The sequence below is a fragment of the Gopherus evgoodei genome, chromosome 5, assembly GCF_007399415.2.
Source record: "Gopherus evgoodei ecotype Sinaloan lineage chromosome 5, rGopEvg1_v1.p, whole genome shotgun sequence".
In the NCBI taxonomy this organism is placed as follows: Eukaryota; Metazoa; Chordata; order Testudines; family Testudinidae; genus Gopherus; species Gopherus evgoodei.
Genome location: NC_044326.1, coordinates 55705578 through 55728689, shown reverse-complemented (window position 1 = coordinate 55728689; position 23112 = coordinate 55705578). Strand labels below are relative to the sequence as shown.

The window sequence follows — 23112 nt, the reverse complement described above, 5'->3', positions numbered from 1 at the left end:
CAGGAGAAGCATGTACATAGGGTGGAATTTGGGTAAAAGATAAAGGTCTTGAGCAATGAAATACTGTGGGAAAAAATTAATGTTTTGTTCCACATCACTTAGTGCAAGCCAGACTCTGCATATAAAGATTAGGAATACCAGCCGTGAACGAGAGATAATAGAAAATATCTGATATAGTCTAGATACTATCATAGGGCTTGTCTCCACTTACTGAGGGATCAACTCGCTGCGCCGATTGCTCTCCTGTCAATTCTGAGAAGCATAAGGTAAGTCAATGGGAGAAACTCTCCCATTGACCCACTGCAGTAAGTAGACACCACAGTAAGTCAACCTAAGGTACGTCAACACCAGCTACGTTGTTCACATAGCTAGAGTAACTGTGTAACTTAGATCAGCTTAGCCCTGTTGTGTAGATTTGCCCTTAGTAAATTTTGTCTGTGGATGTTAACTGAATTCTTATCGCTGAAATATTTGTGCTTGAATTCAATTTAGGCATTTGGTTTGTATGTCTGTTAAAGGGACAACGTAAATCTGAAATTTAGTCAACTAGAGTTGTTAGTTTCAGGTACAACACCTACCGTTGAGTTCCCCTGCTCTTGTATGTGGGATTTGCACTTTTTCTTATTAATTAAAATGTTTAGTGTGATCTGAAGATATTTTTTCCATTTTGGCCACCAAACTGAAAAATCAGTTATTTGCTCAGCTCTGATTGTGGTAACTGTTAAAAGGGCCATGGTATTGGGGTAGGAACTGGGGTGTGAGAGATGGGCTGAGCTCAGATTGAGCACTTCCCAAATCACAGTGCACATTTTGCACATATGGAAAGGGAAGATTTGAGGAGTGTCAGTTGGGGGCCACATCAGTGTGGATATGGGGAAAGTAATTAAAGTCTCCATGTTTCTATTGATGGCCAAGAAGCAAATAAAGAGAATCAGGTTGGATAGATAGCTTTTCACAACTGGTATGGTATAATAAAATTATGACATTTTTGTTAAACTAGAACCAACTGTGTGGTATTTTTAATTTCCTCATTATTCGCCTTGTGATCAATCTTTCTCTTTTTGGTGGAATCATACCAGAAGTCTGGTGGGTCACTTACCTTTAAATTTCAAGTGTTAAAACTATTAAATATTAAATATTAAACTATTAAATAACAATAGAATTACCTAAATTAAGAGGCAGACCTCTGGGAGAATTAGTTTTCTTTGGAATCCTTTGTAGAAACTAAGATTTGTAGTTTTGCTCCTGGAAAATACAAAGGCCCCAAAAGCCCACAGCCACAGCTGAGGATAAAACAGCTCAGATCAGGAGGCAAGAATGGTCACCTCTGCACTCCTCTGTTCCTGGGGCAGCTCTGCACCACACCAGTCCTTCAGGATAATTTAAAGTAACCTGAGTGCTACTTGATCTTGCACAAGGGAATGTGAACAGCTCCAAGAGGCCAACGTGTAGCTGTGGAACAGCAGGCTCAGGATTGCCTTAGACATGGATTCTACACCAGCCATAAAGAGAGTATGACACTGTACACCTCAGGAAAGAACCCTGTAACTCTCATATTCATCATTTGTATACAGTTGTGATATTGCATACGAAGAATGCCTTGTAATGTATCATAGGAAAGGTTATAATCTGCTGAAACCCACTGTTTCATCTAAATATGTCTATCATTAATGCATATGCGGTTATGAGAATTGTGTTGTGTGACTGTCACTAAAATATGCTGTGGGTATGGGAAATACTCAGATACTAGCACCCCAAAGACAATAACCAGAGGGATAACCAATGCCCAGGAGGAGGTCAAATAACCATCAACAGCCATTGTCCAGCAAGGGAGCTACAATTCAATGACTCACTTGCACAAGGCTATAGCCAGGGCAAGTGCTCAATCTTGCCTGGTGACTTAGCAATGTCTGCCAGACATTGAGCCTCTAGCTATTATCTTTGGGAAATCATGGGAGACGGGGGAGATTCCAGAAGACTGGAAGGGGGCAAATATAGTGCCCATCTATAAAAAGGGAAATAAAAACAACCCAGGAAACTACAGACCAGTTAGTTTAACTTCTGTGCCAGGGAAGATAATGGAGCAGGTAATTAAAGAAATCATCTGCAAACACTTGGAAGGTGGTAAAGTGATAGGGAATAGCCAGCATGGATTTGTAAAGAACAAATCATGTCAAACTAATCTGATAGCTTTCTTTGATAGGATAACGAGCCTTGTGGATAAGGGAGAAGCGGTGGATGTGATATACCTAGACTTTAGTAAGGCATTTGATACGGTCTCGCATGATATTCTTATAGACAAACTAGGAAAGTACAAATTAGATGGGGCTACTATAAGGTGGGTGCGTAACTGGCTGGATAACTGTACTCAGAGAGTAGTTATTAATGGCTCCCAATCCTGCTGGAAAGGTATAACAAGTGGGGTTCCACAGGGGTCTGTTTTGGGACCGGCTCTGTTCAATATCTTCATCAATGATTTAGATGTTGGCATAGAAAATACGCTTATTAAGTTTGCGGATGATACCAAACTGGGAGGGATTGCAACTGCTTTGGAGGACAGGGTCAAAATTCAAAACGATCTGGACAAATTGGAGAAATGGTCTGAGGTAAACAGGATGAAGTTCAATAAAGATAAATGCAAAGTGCTCCACTTAGGAAGGAACAATCAGTTTCACACATACAGAATGGGAGGAGACTGTCTAGGAAGGAGTATGGCAGAAAGAGATCTAGGGGTCATAGTGGACCACAAGCTTAATATGAGTCAACAGTGTGATACTGTTGCAAAAAAAAGCAAATGTGATTCTGGGATGCATTAACAGGTGTGTTGTAAACAAGACATGAGAAGTCATTCTTCCGCTTTACTCTGCACTGGTTAGGCCTCAACTGGAGTATTGTGTCCAGTTCTGGGCACCGCATTTCAAGAAAGATGTGGAGAAATTGGAGAGGGTCCAGAGAAGAGCAAGGAGAATGATTAAAGGTCTTGAGAATATGACCTATGAAGGAAGGCTGAAGGAATTGGGTTTGTTTAGTTTGGAAAAGAGAAGACTGAGAGGGGACATGATAGCAGTTTTCAGGTATCTAAAAGGGTGTCATCAGGAGGAGGGAGAAAACTTGTTCACCTTAGCCTCCAATGATAGAACAAGAAGCAATGGGCTTAAACTGCAGCAAGGGAGATTTAGGTTGGACATTAGGAAAAAGTTCCTAACTGTCAGGGTAGTTAAACGCTGGAATAGATTGCCTAGGGAAGTTGTGGAATCTCCATCTCTGGAGATATTTAAGAGTAGGTTAGATAAATGTCTATCAGGGATGGTCTAGACAGTATTTGGTCCTGCCATGAGGGCAGGGGACTGGACTCGATGACCTCTCGAGGTCCCTTCCAGTCCTAGAGTCTATGAATCTATGCCTGGACCTATGTTCTCCAAGCACATGGACTAAGTATATAAAACAGGACACAGTGGACCCATGCTTCATCTTTTTTCTTCTCCCCCACCTATGCTGAAGGCAACGAGAACACTGGAGCAAAAGAGACTGGTCCCTGAGCAGAGGAAAAAGCTTGCATATGAAAAACTAATCAACCTGCAATATCCAGTGCTGTGAGAGAAACTGCTTAATTTAGATGTTGCCCAGTCTAACAGGGCTGAGAGTGTAGACTGTGTGTTTATTTTATTTTATTTTGGTAATCAATCTGACTTTTTACCTATCACAGATTTTAAGTGATGATATCTTTTAAATCAATAAACTTATTCTAGTGTTTATCCTTACTAGTGAATTTGACTGAAGTGCTTGGTAAATCTGCTCAGGTTACAAAGGCTGGTGATATCCACTTTTCATTAATGAAGTGGATTAATAAATTAATTATCAATTAATAAACTTGCATTGCTCAAGAAAGAGTCCTGAGTAGCTCAAGATGGTATAGTCCTAGGGTACAAGGCTGGGAGCTGGGATATTTGGCTGGTGCCTTTATCTGTGTGATTCATGAGTGACTCTGGGAGCATTCATGCAAAATGCAAAGTACGGGTTCGTATTCAAGTAGAATCTGAGTATTAAGTAAGTCTTGGGCTTGAGGAGGAAAAACCCTCAGGTCCATCTACAGAAGCTGCTGTGTAGCATGGCTGCAGCCATTGCCATCTGATATATGGGAAGTAGTTGATGTGCTCATGTGGGATTTTAGCCTAGCTGGATTGCTGTTGTGCGTTGCCTCACTAGTTATGCCCCAACATTCTACATATTCATTCTGTGTACTCCTGTGAAGAGCCCTGCAGAGTAGGGGTGCCGAGCCTGAGGCACTTTTCTTACTGCATCATGTCGTGAGCAGCTGGGGATACTTGTGCCATGCATATTTTTTTGTTTCCGTGGTCCTAGTAGGTCCTCATAAGTGTACACAGGATCTGGGCTTTGTTGTAATTACATATTTATGACAATATTTTTTCTTTTAATCAAATAGATACTGTGTGTCTGTTTGAATATGTATGCGAGAAAGTCTGATGGAAAAACGTTCACAGTACATTGATTTAGCAGCCATCTTCTGAAGTTTCCTATCTCTCCATTAGAGACTAAATATTACTTTCAGCCCAGTTCTGTTCCCAATGAAAATAATGGGAATTTTGCCATAACTAAGCAGGAGCAGGCTCTTTCAATTGTCTTATAAACAAAATTGTATTTAAACAACTTTTTAAAATTCTTTTGCCATTTTTTGATTATACTCCAATTTAGTTTAAAAGAAACTAAGAGGGAAAATAAAGCACTCATGCTCAGAATTTACAGGCCAATGTTAATCCCAGCTAATATTTCACCACCCTTGTTCCTGAGCTATGTTTTAATGACTGCTGCTTTTGCACAAACCGCTGTACAGTGGCAATGCTGCTCCATAGCTGCTTATCCATCCTCTGGGCCTGGAGGAGCCGCCCTACCCCACTGAAGAGATGCTAGTGGGGCATAGATAATGCATCCTTATAAAATTAGAGCTGATGAAACTGTCCTCAATTCTCTGAATGGTAACATGTTGCATGGACTTCCCAGATCCTGACCTAGCCTTTGCTCAATGGAATAGTATTAGTTTTGCTACAGAATTACAAAGAAGAAAGCTGGATTTGCCATCAACACAGGTGTAAAATACCTCTTTTCATATCAGATAGAATGTTAAATATAGATCCTTTGTAACCATCTTTGTTTTTACTCAAAACTGTTGTGTCTGGAATTTCCAGGAGGCTTCAAAAACCTTCATTCTCCTGCTCACTGCAGACCCAGCAAAGACTTTGACTTGTGACTTTAAAAGTAATGTTTATCTTCAAGCTAGTGAACCTACTGGATGACTATTTATTAATTTTAAAACATATTTTTGCAGCTTTTGAAAAGCTGAATAAGTTCTTATCCACAAGTGCATGAAAAGTTTGATCTCTCAGATTAGATTCAGAGAGTCCCTTTCACCTTACTTCCCTATTCCATATTCTTTGCATTCACTGCTTCTAGACTTTGGGCTGAAAGGTTTTTATTTTTTCACAGTGGTCACTTCCAAAAGTGAAATAATTTTGTTGTTGTTTGTAGGATGGAATGGGGAATCTGAGAGTCACCAAAAAAGGAATTCGACTTGAAGGAATATCTGAATTTCTACTTCCATTGTATGTGAAAGAAATACATTCCCGAAAGGTAGGAGCTTGACATCTTTTGGGTTTATTTACAGATAATTCAGATTAATTTCTTCAGCCTGAACATGTAGGACAGGATTTCTTCATCCTTTAAACTGGCATTCAATGCAGACTTGCCTTGAGAATACCTTAAGAGAAAGCACTGTAGAGAACTGAAAGGCTCATGAGTGCCAAAGATGAGATTTAATCTAAGAAGTGGATATTCACTGTTATCTGAAACATTCTGTTCCTGTGCTATTACTTAGAAAGTGCCATCATCCCTCATCTATGTGGGAAAACAAAATATGTACATTAATCTTCAGGAGAGGTAGCTTAGCACTGTGAATGGAACATTTGATTCTTCCAGTTTAATGTGAACCCAGCAACACAAGTTCTGCAAAATGCAATGAAAAGAATTAACATATATATACTTATGTAGCTCCACCTGAGTACCTTCTAGCTTCAGCTAGTTTAATTTTTTTCATTAGGTACAGGGAATTTTATTAAAACTGGATAATGTACACTTGGATGGAGATTTTTTCAAGGCAACCCATTTGTAATATTGCTAAAAATGTAATTGTTTTATCACTTAACAGCAGGCCATTATAGAAAAAATCATTAAATCAAGACATTATATATTCAAAAGATCAACGCAGCTCATTTCAGCTGAGTCATGCTGAGTTGTAGCTCTCCTGGATATATTAAAAATAAAAAGAAATTGCAGTACTTGAATTCTATTAAGTTCTTGCTGCTATACAAATGCTATCAGAGAGGAATGTTAAAATATGTTTTAGTCAATGAAGTACAGAGAATTTTAATATGCATAGTGCAAATGTTGACAGGAATGAAGAGCTATTAAAAATCTCTTTCCACTATTAAATCTCCCTCAGAAAGGTCTTTGACCTCAACAGGCAGTAGAAACAATCATGTATATGCATGAAAATGTACATGAGAACTACAGGCTACAATAAGCTTAAAATCTAAATTTATAAGTAGCACCTTGATATTTTTCCTTCATGATTATATGTTTTATGTAGTAGAGAGAGCCTGAGAAATGGGCCTGGTGCAAGTGTCCTGTTATGAGGCCTGACACCTGAACTAGAGCAGTAGTCAGGTCCTGTAATATAAAGCAAAGCTAGCAAAAGTCAGGCTGTGAGCAGAAGTCAGACTCTGCTTGCATGCAAGCTCACAGAAACTGGCAAAAACAGCACTGATATTGCAAAAAGAGACACATTTCTAAGAAGTATGAGGCACTCAGGAAAGCACATTCCAGAAGGGTGATACCAGAACACGCCGATACCAAGTATGGTACAAACACACTCTCCGAATATGATAGGACACTGATTCTCCCTCCCTCACACCACTTAAGTATAAGGTCAGGATGTCTGTATGATGGATAGAGATGTTTTGATTGAACCCATGTATAAGCTAAAGGGGTGGTAACTAACTACATCAGAGGGGCAATATGTAACCTGTTTGTATCAGTGTATGAAGAGAGGTCTTGGAGGAAATGTTTTTGGCCAGTCGAGGGGGGAATGGAAAGTCCCACCATTCACTGAGCTGTGTCCATTGTCACCGGCATACATGTGCTAGTGTAACTGTAGATGTTAACCCAGGGAGCTAGGGCTGTGCTTCATCAACAATAAATCTGACTGTGTGCCGTCCCTACTAAATGTGTCTGTGGTTATTGGGCAGTTCTATCAAGGTCTGCTGTGTTTGCTATCTGCACATAGCTGGGACAGCACCACTCAGAAACACAGATGCAGCCAACATCTGACAATACTTAGTTCTTAAAATAATCCGTTAAAGGAGACAGAGCTGTTAATTGTCCATTCATCTATAAGACAAAAAAACTGGTGAAGATTTGCACAATCGTGAGTGTTTGCCTGCCAGCTGAAATATCATGTAACACTTTATCAATCTGTGTATATGTCAAAATAGTCATTGTGTTTTGATCACTTTATTTGATAATTATCTTTGGCTTTTCTATTCACAATCAGTTTGTTCCCTTAAGACTTGCCTTTTGAAAAATATTCCTTATGAAAAGTTTGCTACAAATAGGAAAAGGTAATTAGTGTAACATCTATAAGCAAACCTTCAGTAACAAGGTAGCTGAATATATTTAGAAATGTAAATATCATCGCTTTGATTTAGATCATGATACAACCAAAAGATTTAAGCTCACAAAAATGACCTCTATCTATTTTGTTAGCCATTGTGATGGGACAAGGCCAGATGGCTACAGTAAAGTACTGAGAAACAGGTATGTTAGCCCCAGGCTAAACAAATCCCTAGTACCCTGGTAACCAAATGGCAGTTGCTCCAGGTTAATCAAGGCACCTGGGGCCAATTAAGATCTTTCTAGAAGGCAGTAGAGATAGCTACTTTAATTAGAACACCTGCAGCCAATCAAGGCAGGCTAATCAGGGCACCTGGGTTGAAAAAGGAGCTCACTCCAGTCAGGCAGGGAGGAGCCAGAGGATAAGGAGCGTGTGTGAGGAGCTGGGAGCAAGAAGGCAAGGAGCTGAGAGTGAACTGTTGGAGGATTGAGGAGGATAAGCGTTATCAGACACCAGGAGGAAGGTCCTGTGGTGAGGATAAAGAAGGTGTTTGGAGGAGGCCATGGGAAAGTAGGCCAGGGAGTTGTAGCTGTCATGCAGCTGTTACAGGAGGCACTATAGACAGTTGCGATCCACAGGGCCCTGGGCTGGAACCGGGAGTAGAGGGCAGGCCCGGGTTCCCCCCCAAAACCTCCAAACTCCTGATCAGACACAGGAGGAGCTGACCCAGACTGTGGGTTCCACAAGAGGGGAAGATCACTGAGGTGAACAAATCTGCCAATAAGCGCAGGACCCACTAAGGTAGAGGAGAAACTTTGTCACACCATCTCTACCAGGAATAGACATTTAAGGTCACATTCTGCCCTCTAATACGTGAATGTGCAACTGTGGCTGGAATTGTCCCCTCAAATAATTTTTTTTCAAAGTGTCATGCTACAGAAAGGCACAAAGAGCCTCTCAAAATAATCTTCCTAAGAGTCTCATGTACATCTTTGTAACTCAATGATCCTTGATACACTAACTTAGCTTTAGCTTTTTTATTATTTCCAGAAGTAACAAAGTAAATCACTAATATTCTAAGGGTGATACTGGGGCCTAATGTAGGAAATATAAGATTTGTTTTAAAAACTGCAGAATAGTTCAGGAACATTTTCAAATAAAGCTAAAAAAATAAAATCAAGTATTCCTAGAAACATCCATGTCCCCACCCAGCCAAAAAGAACTTTACAAATGCAGTGTTTATGGAAGGTTTGCAAATTCCCCAGACTCAACAATCCTTGTAATTACACTGGGGAAAACACAGCTCTTTCCCAGTGGTCACAGAAAGCCAGATTAAGTATGCCATGACAGTTCCTTCCCATGGGTGATGTCTGTGATTCTGTCTGTCTCAACTGCTATGTGTGATAATCAGGCTTATAGGAATTATGTTACTATATTTATCCACCAAGACCTTGCTGTTGCCAAGCGCTTAAGCAGGTGTGACTTTGCTCACTCAGGTAGAATTGGGAAAGGTATAGAGAAGAGCAATAAATAAGGATGTGGAACATCTTCCATATGAATAGAGATTAAAAGGACTCGGACTGTTCATCTTAGAAAAGAGACAGCGAAGGCCGGGGGTATAACTGAGGCCTATATAATTATAAATGGTTTGGAGAACATGAATATGGAAGTGTTATTTACTCCTTTACATAATACAAGAAGCAGGGGTCACCCAATGAAATTAGTAGTCGGCAAGTTTAAAACAAACATAAGGAAATACTTTTCTACACAATGCATAGTCATCCTGTGGAACTTGTTGCCAGGGGATGTTGATAAGTATAAGTGGGTCCAAAAAAAATTTAGATAAGTCCATAGGGGATAGGTCCATCAAGGGATATTAGCCAAGAGGGTCAGGGACACAAGCCCATGTTCAGGGTATCCCTAAATCTCTGACTATTAGAAGATGCATCTGGACAATGTGATGGATCACTAAATAATTGTCTGTTCTGTTCATTTCCTCTGGAGCATCTAGAACTGACTACTGTCAGAAAATAGGATAATGGTGGACCACTGAACTGACCCGTATGGCCATTCTTATGTGAAGTAGTCCAGTTGAAATCAATGGGAGACATCCTGGCTGCTTTGAAGTCAAAGGGAGTTCTACCATTAATTTCAATGGGGCCAATACTGCTGCTCACATAAGCAAAGTTAAGCATATACTTAAGTCCTATGAAATATTGGTGTGCCAAGAAGACTAGATAGTCTCCCAGAGGACTACTAGGTGGAGAAATAGGCAAAATATAAAATGGTGGCTGTGGGGCTGGAGCAAGGTAGACCTGGGAATAAGTCCTTTTATATTTATATTTATATATATATAGATAGATAGATAGAAAGGAAAAAGGGGGAAGAGGATAGGTGTAGCTGCATTGTTTGGAAAGGGTTTGGGGTACCCATTCAGTCACAGAGCCTATATTCTGGACCAGTATTTACTTAACACTCCCCCATACTAATATATAATGGAGACTGATTACAGTCCTAAGGCTGCAGTAACCATTGGGGGATGTAAAAATGTGGATGAGAGGAGGGGGAGTGAAAAATGCTTCTGGAGCTGTGCTAAAGCTGGAAATGCATGGTGGTTTTTTAGTTCTGCTACTAATTGCTGAGGAATATTTGCATTATTCTGGGACCTTCCTGCCAGGCTGACCTTTCCCCTGGATATGCAGAACCAGCAGGCTTGATTATCTGGGCCACAAATATAGTAAATGCCACCATTTGAAAGTAATAAATTGGGATGTATTTTTTGATGGCAGGATGAGAGGAAAACACAAATTAAATCTGTTGAACTACATTGTATTAGGAGAAAAAAAATGAGTACTTGTGGCACCTTAGAGACTAACAAATTTATTTGAGCATGTTGGCATTTTTGGGGAGTGGGGTGGGGAAATAGAGACTGTGACTTCCATAGGGAGGGTTAACATGTGAGTCTCACTCATTTTCTTTCTGGCATGCATAGATTTGACCTTTTTTTGACAGCAACAAGTGGTTATTTACTACAATGGTGATTTGATTTTCTCTGTAAACTAGCAAGAAGGTTAATACAAAGGAAAACAATAAAGACATTCTCAGAGCATCAGCTTCCTGATGTTCTTTATAACAGACTTGATTTGTGTTACGTTGCAGGGATCAGTCTTGAAAATGTTCCCCAAACTTAAATTTCTTTATCTCCCATTATTGGCAATTGTTTCTGATACTTGAAAAGTAGAAGTAACTACGTGATTCATAAACAGTACTTGATATTCAGACTGAGATAATATAGGTTCTGTTATCACTTATTTTCTTTCCTTCCTTTTGATTAACTGTCTATTTAGATGAGATGAGAAATCTTAGCTGGTATTTTCCAGATTTAATGATAATCAGCTTCTATAATAAACTAACATCAAATTCATATAGTAGCAATGTGAACAGAATATTGTCTTAGGTGCTAAGTTACAGCACAAATGTGAGCAGCTGATTGGGTACTCATCCCAGATCCCCGAAGGGAATTATTATTTAAACTATATATGTGAATTTCTGTTTCCCGTTGAAATAGGCTTTGCACATGCAAATAAAGAAAATACTTTAAGAATAATTGTTTTTGTTTTTTTCACCTTAACCACGTTTTGAAAGGAGCACTGTCATGGTATAATTCCCCACTCTGAACCTTAGTGTCCAGAAGATGGTGTACCAGCATGAATTCCTCTAAGCTCAATTACCAGCTTAGTACTTGTAGCACTGCCACCAACCAGGAATTCTAGTGCCTGGTACACTTTGGTCCCCCCAAAACCTTGCCCCGGGACCCCCAAGACCCAGTCCCTCTGGATCTTAACACAAGAAAAGTAAACCCTTTCCCTCACCATTGCCTCTCCCAGACTTCCCCTCCCTGGGTTACCCTGTGATTCAAACTCCTTGAATCTTAAAACAGAGAGGAAAATCCACCTTCCCACTCCTTCTCTCTCCCCCTCCCAGACTCTCCCTGAGAGAGAGAAAGTAATCCTAACACAGAGAGAAATTAACCTTTCTCTCCCCCTTCCCTCCTTTCTCCCCACCAATTCCCTGGTGGACCCAGACCCAGTCCCCTGGGGTCTCACCAGAATAAAAAAACAATCAGGTTCTTAAACAAGAAAAGCTTTTACTTAAAGAAAGAACAGTAAAAATTATCTTTGTAAATTTAAGATGGAATATGTTACAGGGTCTTTCAGCTATAGACACTGGGAATACCCTCCCAGCCTAAGTATACAAGTAGAAATTAAAATCCTTTCAGCAAAATACAAAATTGAACTCCTTCCAGCCAAATACACATTTGCAAATAAAGAAAACAAACATAAGCCTAACTCGCCTTATCTACCTAGTACTCACTATTCTGGACATATAAGAGACTGTATCAAAGCTATTGGAGAGAAACCTGGTTGCACGTCTGTTCACTCTCAGAACCCACAGAGAACAAGCACCAAACACTAACAGCACACACAAACTTCCGTCCCTCAAGATTTGAAAGTATCCTGTCCTCTGATTGGTCCTCTGGTCAGGTGACAGCCAGGCTCACTGAATTTGTTAATCCTTTACAGTCAAAAGAGACATGAAGTATTCCTGTTCTATTAACCCTTAACTATCTGTTTATGGCAAGCACACATGAAATTCTGCACTTGAAAATTACAAGGTTACTCATTTGCATCTTCCTTGTGATTTAATCCATAAGTGTCACAGCTTGCTTGAAAAAAAAATGTTGTGTATCTGTTATATTAAGAATACAAAACATTAAAATGTGAGAAGGATAATAAAGCAGCAGAATGAGGTTCACCCCCCCTTTTCCTGGAGATAGTATAAACCCATGGTGAAATAATATTATTAATGTAAGTATTGTACATCAGGAAGTAAAATATGCAACTGAATCTGAGGACTTTACATGCTCTTTTTTGTTTCTGATTTATTTTCCATACTACTTAAAATGGAACCCATAAAAGGTCTGATATACAAATATCTTCTCTTTGATAAAGTTTGCCATTTTCCCATTAAAAGAAGGTAGACAGTGAAATGAAGTTGGTTGATTTAGTACTTGAGCTGAGACAATTGATAGCAGTTGTGCAAAAATATTTTCTGATGTTTCCCTTGCACAGAGGAGGTAGGCTGTAGAGAGGTCACATGGGGACCTCTGCACACACCTGGGGGCACTATAAAGCCCCCAAGTTCACTGTTTCTCTCCATATCTAAGGCAAGGCAGAAATGAGCTTGGCAGAGGCCAGGGAACTTCCAGTGTTGGAACCATGTCTATTAATCCACTGACCAAAATCCACTGCAGATGATTTGCTTAGTTTTTGTACGAATTCCAAATACTCTACTCTATATCTTCTAATTACTTAATTCAGAAACATTTGTATAACATGATTCTAGGATTCTCCCTCTGTGTGTCACTCTGAAGCCTAGAATGTCTGAGTCAGTGTGAAGTGATGAAAACAGCCATAAGGATATCTGAGAGCTCTTCTTATTTAGAATATCATCAGATTCAATCATCACTGGGATTCATGCTCTGTAACTGTTCAATTTTAAGTTCCTGGTTATTTTTAGCTTTTTGTCATTGTAGGAGTTACACTCATATGATAAATGGATTTTCACCTAGTGAAAAATTAATATGAAAAGCAAGTGCTAACCATTTTTAAAAGCCCATTTGGAGATTTGAAATATTGATGCCAGGAATTTGGCTTTCTCAAATATTTACCTTTAGTAAATAGTGTGGAGTTAGACTTTCTCAAGCGATGTCCTATTCTTCACCATGGTAAAGTAGTAGCGCTAGTTAGTTATGCAAATTTTTGCTTCCCAGAAATGTAAACAAGGAATTCATATTTACTTTGGCTGTAGAAATTACATAACAGATAGGCTCTTTGTAAAGTGCAACTTGCCCAGCAGCCAGTGACTGATAGGTCTGGCTCTGTCCCCTCTGATGTACCCACTCCCTCGTAGAATAAGTCTGAAAACTCATTGTAGGAACCGTGTGTCACAGTTTGGGGCAACTGCACCTGTCTTCCTCCTCTGTGGTTCCTCAAAGGCACCCACAGTAGGCTCCTAGCTCTTAAGCTGTCATGTCTCTTGGGTGGAGACTGGTGTGTGTCTACCATCTGACAGAGGGTTTTCCAGGTGACACAGGTTTCTGGCTATACTGTGATATTCCTAGCAAGCCAGAGTGCATGAACAGGCCAACATCTGTACTTGGATTTCTCTTTGAAGGCAATCACCAGATAATTGCCCACAGTTATTAGTTACCACTCAGCTCCTTCTAAGCATACACATTTATTATTAACGTAAAAGTATTGCGGAGAAAATACATTAAAAACAATAAAAGAACCTACTCACCTGCTAATAATCTTACCAGAGATTACCCCCAACTCCAACAAGAGCTCTGACAGGAGTCAGTGCTTCAGATTTCACAAAGGGGCTTTTCCTGTAGTTACAAATTCATAACAGCCTTAGCTCAGACCAAGCACGCCCATGAATAGATTAGTCTTTCCTTTATACCATTTGGGCCTTTGATCTTATGATGCTGGGAACAGGTAATCAATACACAATGGTCCTCTTCTGAGAGCATAGCTTCAAAAAGCTGACTTTTTGCTTTCATCTCCACCTAGAGATTCCCCGCTATTTGTCCAAAACTCCATTATTGTCTTGTCCATTGTTCAATATATTCCTTTGTAAGTTCATAACATTTCCCAGGGCTCACATTCCATCTTTCCCCTAGAGAAGTTGCATACAGTTCTGGTCCACATTAATACATACATTTTGCATTTATTGCAATGGCTACCAAAGAGACGTAAACTTAATTCAGTGCATTTTTTCCATGGATATTGCCATATCTGTCATCTTGTGGACCTTGAAACCTGAAGAAAGGAAAGTTTTGGGGAAGCATGGATACCATATTCTATTCAAAACATCTAGATTTTGAAGTATACATATTTGTTTGAACCAATATCTGATTCTTAAAACTTAACCACAAATAATCTGATCTTTCTCTTGTTTTTTTAGCCTGAGAAAGTTACTTTATTTATCTAGCTATAAAATTCTAAAAGACTGTAAGAAGTTCATTTCCACAGACAAACTCCCTTGTGTATCAGCTCTGCTCTTGACATTTTTTTCATAAACTTCTTTAACTGACTTAGTACCCCTGGGACTTTATGCAATGACTTCCAGTATACTAGAGGCATTATGACTGTGAAACTGAACTAGTGTAAGAAAATATACTGTGAACCTTTCATACAGAATCTTTTTCTTAGATATCCTGAACTTTGGGATACTTTAAGCTGCCTTATGTATCTGTGTTTTTCTTTAGGTGTAGAGAATTGTTTTTATAATTGTATACATTGTCTTCTAACTCCTGTCAAAATGTTTGGAAGCTATTCATTATAATACAACCAATTTTACAAACATTAAAGAAATAAAATAAAATACTGCACTCTAAAAAAGCTTAACAACAATAAAGTTGAAAATGGGAAAAGAAAAGGGATGAAGGATGATACTAATGGTTCCAACTCAGCTCCCTATGGTGTGTAACAAAACCCCATTCTGATAAGGCCAACAGTTGTCAAACTAATCGTCAATCTTTTGAACTTAAAAAAAATAAATTTTAGAGTAAAAAGATTGTAAGTGGTAAGAGAAATTGTGAGATGAAATTCACGGGAGAAGTTCTACAGCCTAGGGCACATCACAGTAGTAGATTCCTGCTTGCCTACTGGTTGAAGTCATGATATTGAGAATTTTTTACATGGTTGCTGGTGTCTGAAAACAGATGTGCAAGGTCTCAGATATAGAGGGAAAGATTCTCTGCCTCATTCTGGTCTAATGAACCATTAATAAATCCCCTGATGGACGGTTCCACAGTCATTGAGCCGGGCCATGTGAAGGGATGTCAAATGGTTCCCGGGGAGCTGGGTCCAGACCATCAAGGTTCTTGTGTTTTGTTTTTTTTCTTTTACTTTACTTCTTGCCAATGTGCTTGGACTGAAGCTGCTCGTCTGAGCTGCTGCCATTGCCACGGTATCCACACTACTAATTTTAACATGCTAGCTCAAGCTGGTCTATCATGAATCTGTCTACCTGCTCTGGGATGTACAGTTTGACTCTCGTCTCCTTGTTCTGTTTCACTTGTTTGCTTTTCTAGTCAAATTCCTCCTCCTCCCTGTGAACCATAAAACTGGGTCTATAACCTTTCTACTGTAGCAAGCAAATATGTCAATATGAATGTTTGAGGGAATATGTGGAGACCATCTTCACTGAATGGAACTTGCAGAATGGTTGAAAAAGGGTTGTATAACTAGCAAAGGTATGCAAATCTGCTTCAGATGCAGAAGGATGTGGTAGAATATTTTGCATCATCTCTTGGATATTTTGATGTATGTAGGTGTTTTAGCTTTGAGAGTTTTAGATGAGAAATGAGTTCTTGTAATGGTAATTTTGGGAGGTTACTTGAATTGCTTGCAAAGTATATGATTAGTTGTCTGTGAGATCATGTGAAAGCTATGAAGGCCAGTACGGCAAAGGTGACATGCTTATCAAACTGATATCCTACTAATAAATTCATTTTGATAACAAGAATAGTATGGCAGACCATGTTCAACAAGGTTGGGAAAGCTAAATATTTCTCTTATGTTTGATTATACTCCAGACCTCTCCTGACTGGAACCAATATCTTGGGTATTGAGGTTTCAAAAGATGGCACAAAGGTGGTTGAGAGCTTTGTAGATTTCATTGATATCCTCCTTTGTTTTGGGGAGGATATTACAGATATGTTTCAGAGGAGTAGTCACGTTAGTCTGTATTGGCAAAAAACAATGAGGAGTCCTTGTGACACCTTAGAGACTAACATTCATTTGGGCATAAGTTTTCATGGGCTAGAACCCACTTCATCAGATGCAGGGAGTGAAAAATACGGAATGTGGGTATAAATTTACAACAGATGAAAAAGATGGCAGTTGCCTTACCAAGTAGGGGATTAATGCTATGAGGCCAATTCAGTCAGGGTGGATGTGGCCCATTCCCAACAGTTGACAAAAAGGTGTGAGTATCAACAGAGGGAAAATTACTTTTTATAGTGACCCAGCAACTCCCAGTCTCTATTCAGGCCTAATTTGATGGTGTCAAGTTTGCAAATTAATTCCAGTTCTACAGTTTCTTTCTCACTGAAGTCCATTTTTGAATTTTTTTTTCTTCATGAATGGCCGCTTTTAAGTCTGTTATTGAGTGCCCAGGGAGACTGGCCAAACCAGACAGTCTCTGTGCAAAAGAATAAATGGACACACAGACATCAAGAATTGTAACATTCAAAAACCAGTAGCAAAAACCAATGTACATGGCAGAGGGGCATTGCTGGCACATGATGGCTCATACCACATTGATAGATGGGCAGGTGAACACACACCTGATGGTGTGGCTGATGTGATTAGGTACTATGATGGTGTTCCTTGAATAGATATGCTGACAAAGTTGACAACAAGGTTTGTTGCAGGGATTAGTTCCTGAGTTAGAGTTTGGGGAAGTAGCCCAAGGAGTTGTAGCTGTTGTGCAGCTGTACCAGGAGGCACAGCTACAGTCCACAGGACCCTGGGCTGGAACCCAGAGTAGAGGGTGGGCCCAGGTTCCCCCCAAACCTCCCAACTCCTGATCAGACACAGGAGTTGACGACCTGGACTGTGGGTTCCACCAGAGGGGAAGGTCTCTGGGCTTTTCCCCAACCCACATGGTGAATCTCTGAGGCGAGCAAATCCGCCAATAAGAGCAGGAACCACCAAGGTAGAGAAGGAACTTTATCACACTGCCTACTGTAGTTTTCACTCCATGTATCTGATGAAATGGGTTATAGCCCACAAAAGCTTATGCCCAAATAAATGTGTTAGTTTCTAAGGTGCCACAAGGAGTCCTTGTTGTTGTTCTAGCTATGATTATACATTTGGCTCATTGTGGGAAACAGAACTATGACAATTGAGCTAGTATAGCTGCAGCATGGTGCTGAAAATCCAAGTCAGCAGGTAAATCAATATATATCTTTCATCTCATGTGCTGCTCACTCACTGAATTTTGTTGGAGCAGCTGCTGTAATAGTTCTCTCCACGTTGTTCTGAATTTTGGAATTGTTCAAAGAGTGTACACCCTGTTTTACTCTTCCAGACCCTGGGATGTGTTGAAATATCATATTAGCATTATATTAAACTGCCAAAGTGTGATAAGATAGTAAGCAAGGGCAGAAGCAATTCACTCACTATGAAATCAAATTGTGTTCTTGATGCTTTAGAGAAGATCAAGGCTTCACACAATCTGACACCAGAAACTGATAGCTTACCAGTGAACATTTCAGCGTTTTTTTCATTTCATGTGCTGAAGATGTGGTGTACTATCTTACTGAAAAATTAACATTATTAGCAAAAAATCGCCTAGTCCAAATCTTGATGTAACAATGGCTTGTGGTTTATTTGGTGTTCTTTGAGATTCTTAGTCTAGTGTTTATTTTATGACATGCTTGTAGAATGTTGCATATATTAATCAAACTTATAACATCTGTACCCCATTTTATAAGGCAGGGGTAGGCAACCTATGGCACGGGTGCCGACGGTGGCACATGAGCTGACTTTCAGTGGCACTCACACTGCTTGGGTCCTGGCCACCAGTCCGGGGGGCTCTGCATTTTAATTTAATTTTAAATGAAGCTTCTTAAACATTTTAAAAACTTTTGTTTACTTTACTTACAATAGTTTAGTTATATATTATAGACTTATAGAAAGAGACCTTCTAAAAATGTTAATGTATTACTGGCACGCAAAATCTTAAATTAGAGTGAATAAATGAAGACTCACCACACTGCTTCTGAGAGGTTGCTGACCTCTGTTGTAAGGTTATGTATTGAGTGTTTGCATTGTAAACCTCTGTCACTTTCTAACTCACCAGACACAAAGGAAGCACTAACTAATGTAAAATGCTGCTTCCCACAGAATATTAGGTCATGCCTACCAAGAAGGTCTATTGAAACCAAATGGGACATTGTGAAACACCAAAAAACAGACTTTTTTAATTGCTCCCTCACATGGGGTTGTGAACTTGTCCCATCAGCTTGAACTCTGGGGGGAGGGAATAAAAGTCCCTGGCAAGGAAACTGGATGTGTATGCTACTTGGACTCATAGGGGCAAGGATTACTAAGCATAAGGAAAAGATCTGCAGTGCATGGCCTGTGTTAGCCCTAAAGGACATTTACAGCTTCCTTATTATAGACCCTTCTACCAGCTTGTAAGCCCTAAGACTGTAACTCATGTGTCTGTGTACCTGCTTTAACCTTGTAAATAACTTGTCTTTTTCTTAGTTAATTAATTTTTAGTTAATTTGTTATAGGATTGGCTACAAGGGTTGTCTTTGGTGTGAGAGCTAAATTGCAATTGACCAGGGGTAAGTGACTGGTCCTATGGGACAGGGAGTAACCTGGGTATTGTTGTGATTTTTAGTGTATGAGACCATTTATCACAAAGACACATTTGCCTAGGTGGCAAGATACATCAGAGTACCCACTGTGACTGACTGTGACTCCATAGTTAGGCTGTTATGGTGCCTGAGGAGTTCACACTTGATACTTGGTTAGTGAAATCTAAGAATAGAATTCACAGTCAGCTTGGGATTTGTGCCCTGCTTCTTAACAGTCTGTCCTCATGTTGGCACTCACTCTGGTGCCACTCCACATTGCTAGACAGGAGTTTTTCAGCAAGCTAAAATGAACTAAGACCCATCTAAGAACATCCACGGGGAAGGAAGGGTTAAGCAACTTGGCATTTTATTTCTATAGAGAACTCAAAAGCAAGATGGATAGACTAGGAGTAGCTAATTAGTAAGATTGCTTCAGAGAATGATAGGATGGTCTTTTTGTAAAAGTACTTAGTGATGACTGCACAATTTTGCATGGCGGGGGGCAGGGAACCCAAATTTGAGGTTTTGAGCTGGGCCCAGAACATCCTTGGCACAACACTGTATTCAGTCAGTCTACCTAGATCCTAAGCGAGCCCTTCAACTCACAGCACAGAGACTAGAGAGGGACAGGAAGGAGAAGTGATGAAAGGAAGTATAGCAAACAGGTCCATGGAGAGCATCTACCATGTTCCCTAACTGCCCCTTCCTGAATTCAAAGTCCAACTGAAAACCAATCTACTGCTGTATATTCAGCCAATGTAAAGAAAAGAGGGCAAGTATTGTATAATGTCAGGTGTATGGGTAAAATTCTGCATCCTGAACTAGCTGCAAGTGATGAAGGAGCCATACTGTAATCTGTTACAGAAAGGGAATTACACTAATGGAATCTTGTGATCCCATAAGCATGTGTTGCTGTTGTAAAATGTTCACAAGCATAAATAGATGTAGCCTATATAAATTGAACTACTGGGGAAAAAAATCAAAATATATCCAACAAATAAGTGGACTAAGAATTTTTGGCATCACTCTTGACCACATATTTTTCATGGAAATCTATCTCTGAATTATTTACCCAGCAGCAAATCTTCTGTTTTCCCAGGATCAAGGGACAAGGCTGCTCTGTTTTCAAATGGCCTATCTGTAACAGAGACTGCATTTGCTGGCTACGTAGATTCAATGATATATAGTTTCATATCAGCAGCATCTATTCAAACCATTTTATGAAATTGTCACCAAGAAATCCCATATGTATGTTGAACAAGAAATATGATTGATCCTTGTAGTGCACTGCAAATCAAATCCCCTGGCAATGATGCAGTTTTTTCCATTTTTGCCGCTGATTCTTCAATCCATAATATGACTCGAACCACTGGAGGGAAGTTCAGGCCACACAGCAGCATCCCTTAATCTCTGAAGCAGCAACCCATAGTCAGTTGTGTCAAAAGCTGCCAAAAGATCTGTCTGGAACAAAACAGCCAAATGACCCTCCCCTAAACTGGTTTAATTATGGTTTTAAATTATTTTCTCTCCATTAAATGGCTTTCTGTTCTCATCGTTTGCATGAATCTAGCAAGTAACCACAATAAAATAATGACAATTAAAATAGCATAAAACAGATCAATTGTTGATATGGAAATAATATAGTTTGTCAAAGCTCTGCAATCAGTGTAAAGGTTTATTAGTTTTAAATATACTGCAAGTGTAACAGGCAACTCTCCCAAATTCCTTAATCCCGAGTAGCTCTTTACCACTCACCATCCGATGTTGCCTAAAGCATTAAGGAAGCCCAAATTTGCACCCCTGTAATGCAGTCTTCCTGCCTGTCTTGGAGAGGGAGAATGTTTTTGTTTATTCTATAATCCATTGCTTCATGTGCTGTCTTTTCTGTCCAGCTGATAGGGTCAAAAGAGTGCCCTCTGTTCCTGGATCATGTGCTTTCAAGAGATTGCCCTAAAAGCACACATTATTTTATAACACAATAAAAGATTATTAGAAAAAATTGGTTTACAAGACACACAATCAAGAAATGAGATAAAATTGAATGTGTACAACATATTATTAAAATCATGCATTTTTGTACTCAGAGTTGAACACCTAATTAGATTCAAAATCTATATTTTTATTTTAAAACACCTAGTATGCTTTTAGAGGGAGTCAGGGAAATGTTTCTTGGAAATTCAGGTTCATGTAAAAGCTAAACGTCCTTGGAGATTCCATCCACTCAAGATTTTTCACTTAAACCTTGTGTTCCCTGAATGAAACAGGGTAGAAAGAATGCTGCCTGCTCACACATGAGGCATTGTGAGCAGAGGCTAGCATGCAATAGGCTCCTTCCACCACTCATCTCACCCTACCATACTTGCATCATCCTCTTATGTTTAGCTTAAAAGAGGGAATAAGATCAGATTCACTCTTTGGAAAGCTAGGCCAGAGGCTTATCTTTAGAAGCTTGGCATTTAAGCATCCTGTCCCCTTCAACAGCTGCTCATCATTGGAGTTATGTCTGAGTCTTCTTTCCAACAGAAAGTTTTCTTTGGAAAGGTTGGACTGAGTTCCTCTTCTTCGTCCTGGTAGCAGAAGGTTGGGTTTGGCAAGTTCTGATTATTGATGATTTTTGTGGCCAATAGCAACATCCACATCACAAAACAAACTTCAGTGGTTTCTCCAGCCTCTAATACACAGATAATTCATAATTTAAAGCATAAACAGGAAATGCTGGAGTATGCTTCAGCCACTTTTAGGTGTGCTTCTTGCTGATTTCTGGTATTTAAATACTATTTGCTATACCTCCTTTGTCTTTGGGCTCCATGATGGTCAGTTTGAATATTATTACTCAATGTAGCAGAGGTTTTAGAGGGAAATACTGTCTCCATCTTAGGTAGGCGAAAGAGCATATATGTTCAGTTACTAGCTGGAGATCTTTCAGAAGCTGTTTCTGGCCTTACAGTGATATCTGTTGTTGCCCCTGGTGAACTTCAGTTTTCCTTCCACTTGTTGTCCTGGTGAACTTCAATATTTCTTCCTCATGTAAGCTCATATTTTGCATAGATTCAAATTCTTAACTGGCTTCAGATACTGTAACAGTATTTCTACTTGTAAAAGAAGTGAGAGACCTTTAATGACTGACTGAGAGTTAACCACATTGAAAGAGAGCATATATGATGTGACTATTTGAGGGGAAATTCTGCCCTTATATGTATGTTCAAAACTCCCACTGATGTAAGTGGAAGCTACACTTGTATGTCAAAGTAGCATTTGGCTGTCTATAACTCTGCAGTCAAGAAGAGAATTTCTACTTGTAATGTTGCTTTGATAAATTCAACAAATACATGATTCATTTAGTGTTCCTAGAAGTTACAAGGCTGTTAGCTTCTTAATCATTGCTTATCTTTTGGAAAGTATTTGATTACATTGTTCTTGTGATTATATTACAGTAGCATGATTACTGAAATTGATTGCCCCAAAAAGATTTCTTACTTGGATGGGATAAAATATATTTTTTATTAAAACTTAACTAGAACTGAAAAATATTGGCTTGTTTCCAGTCTGGGTTATCAAAAACCATCTGTAATGTAGTATTATAATGTTATTTGTGTTATTTACCAGTTGCACAGTACATGCATGGAAGGTGTCCATAATTTGCACTAATGTTCTGCAAGAGCTATCTTTTTCTTTAGTGGGCTTTCTTCCCAAGTATATTCTCATGTATACATGCAGGGCCAGATTCTCTGCTGCTTCCTCTCCACCCCAGACATGCCATTTGTGTTGGGGGATCTAGGAGACTCTTTTGGTGTAGCGATTCTTATATGCTGGGGAATTGAAAAGAAGGAGGATCTAGTCTATGCTATCTTTGTATTGCTTGATCAGCACAAAGGGGACACAGAATCCACCCCTCATTGTTTTCAGTGTAAAGTACAATGTCTATTTTTATGACTAAATTCTCCCTTCCTGTGTAGTGTGATAAAATCTAAAATGCTCCCCAATT

At 39.4% G+C, this 23112-nt stretch overlaps 1 protein-coding gene across 3 annotated transcripts in view; it reads left to right on the top strand.

Moving 5' to 3' along the window:
* Positions 1-23112, top strand: part of SGCZ (sarcoglycan zeta) — a 386520-nt gene that overhangs the window by 185584 nt on the left and 177824 nt on the right. For 2 of the 3 annotated variants that reach the window (XM_030565439.1, XM_030565437.1), the window contains exon 2: positions 5545-5646. The exons of the other annotated variant lie outside the window; for it this stretch is intronic. In XM_030565439.1, coding sequence (XP_030421299.1) covers positions 5545-5646 — 102 coding nt within the window. The remainder of the gene's footprint in view (positions 1-5544; positions 5647-23112) is intronic. 3 annotated transcript variants of the gene reach the window in all.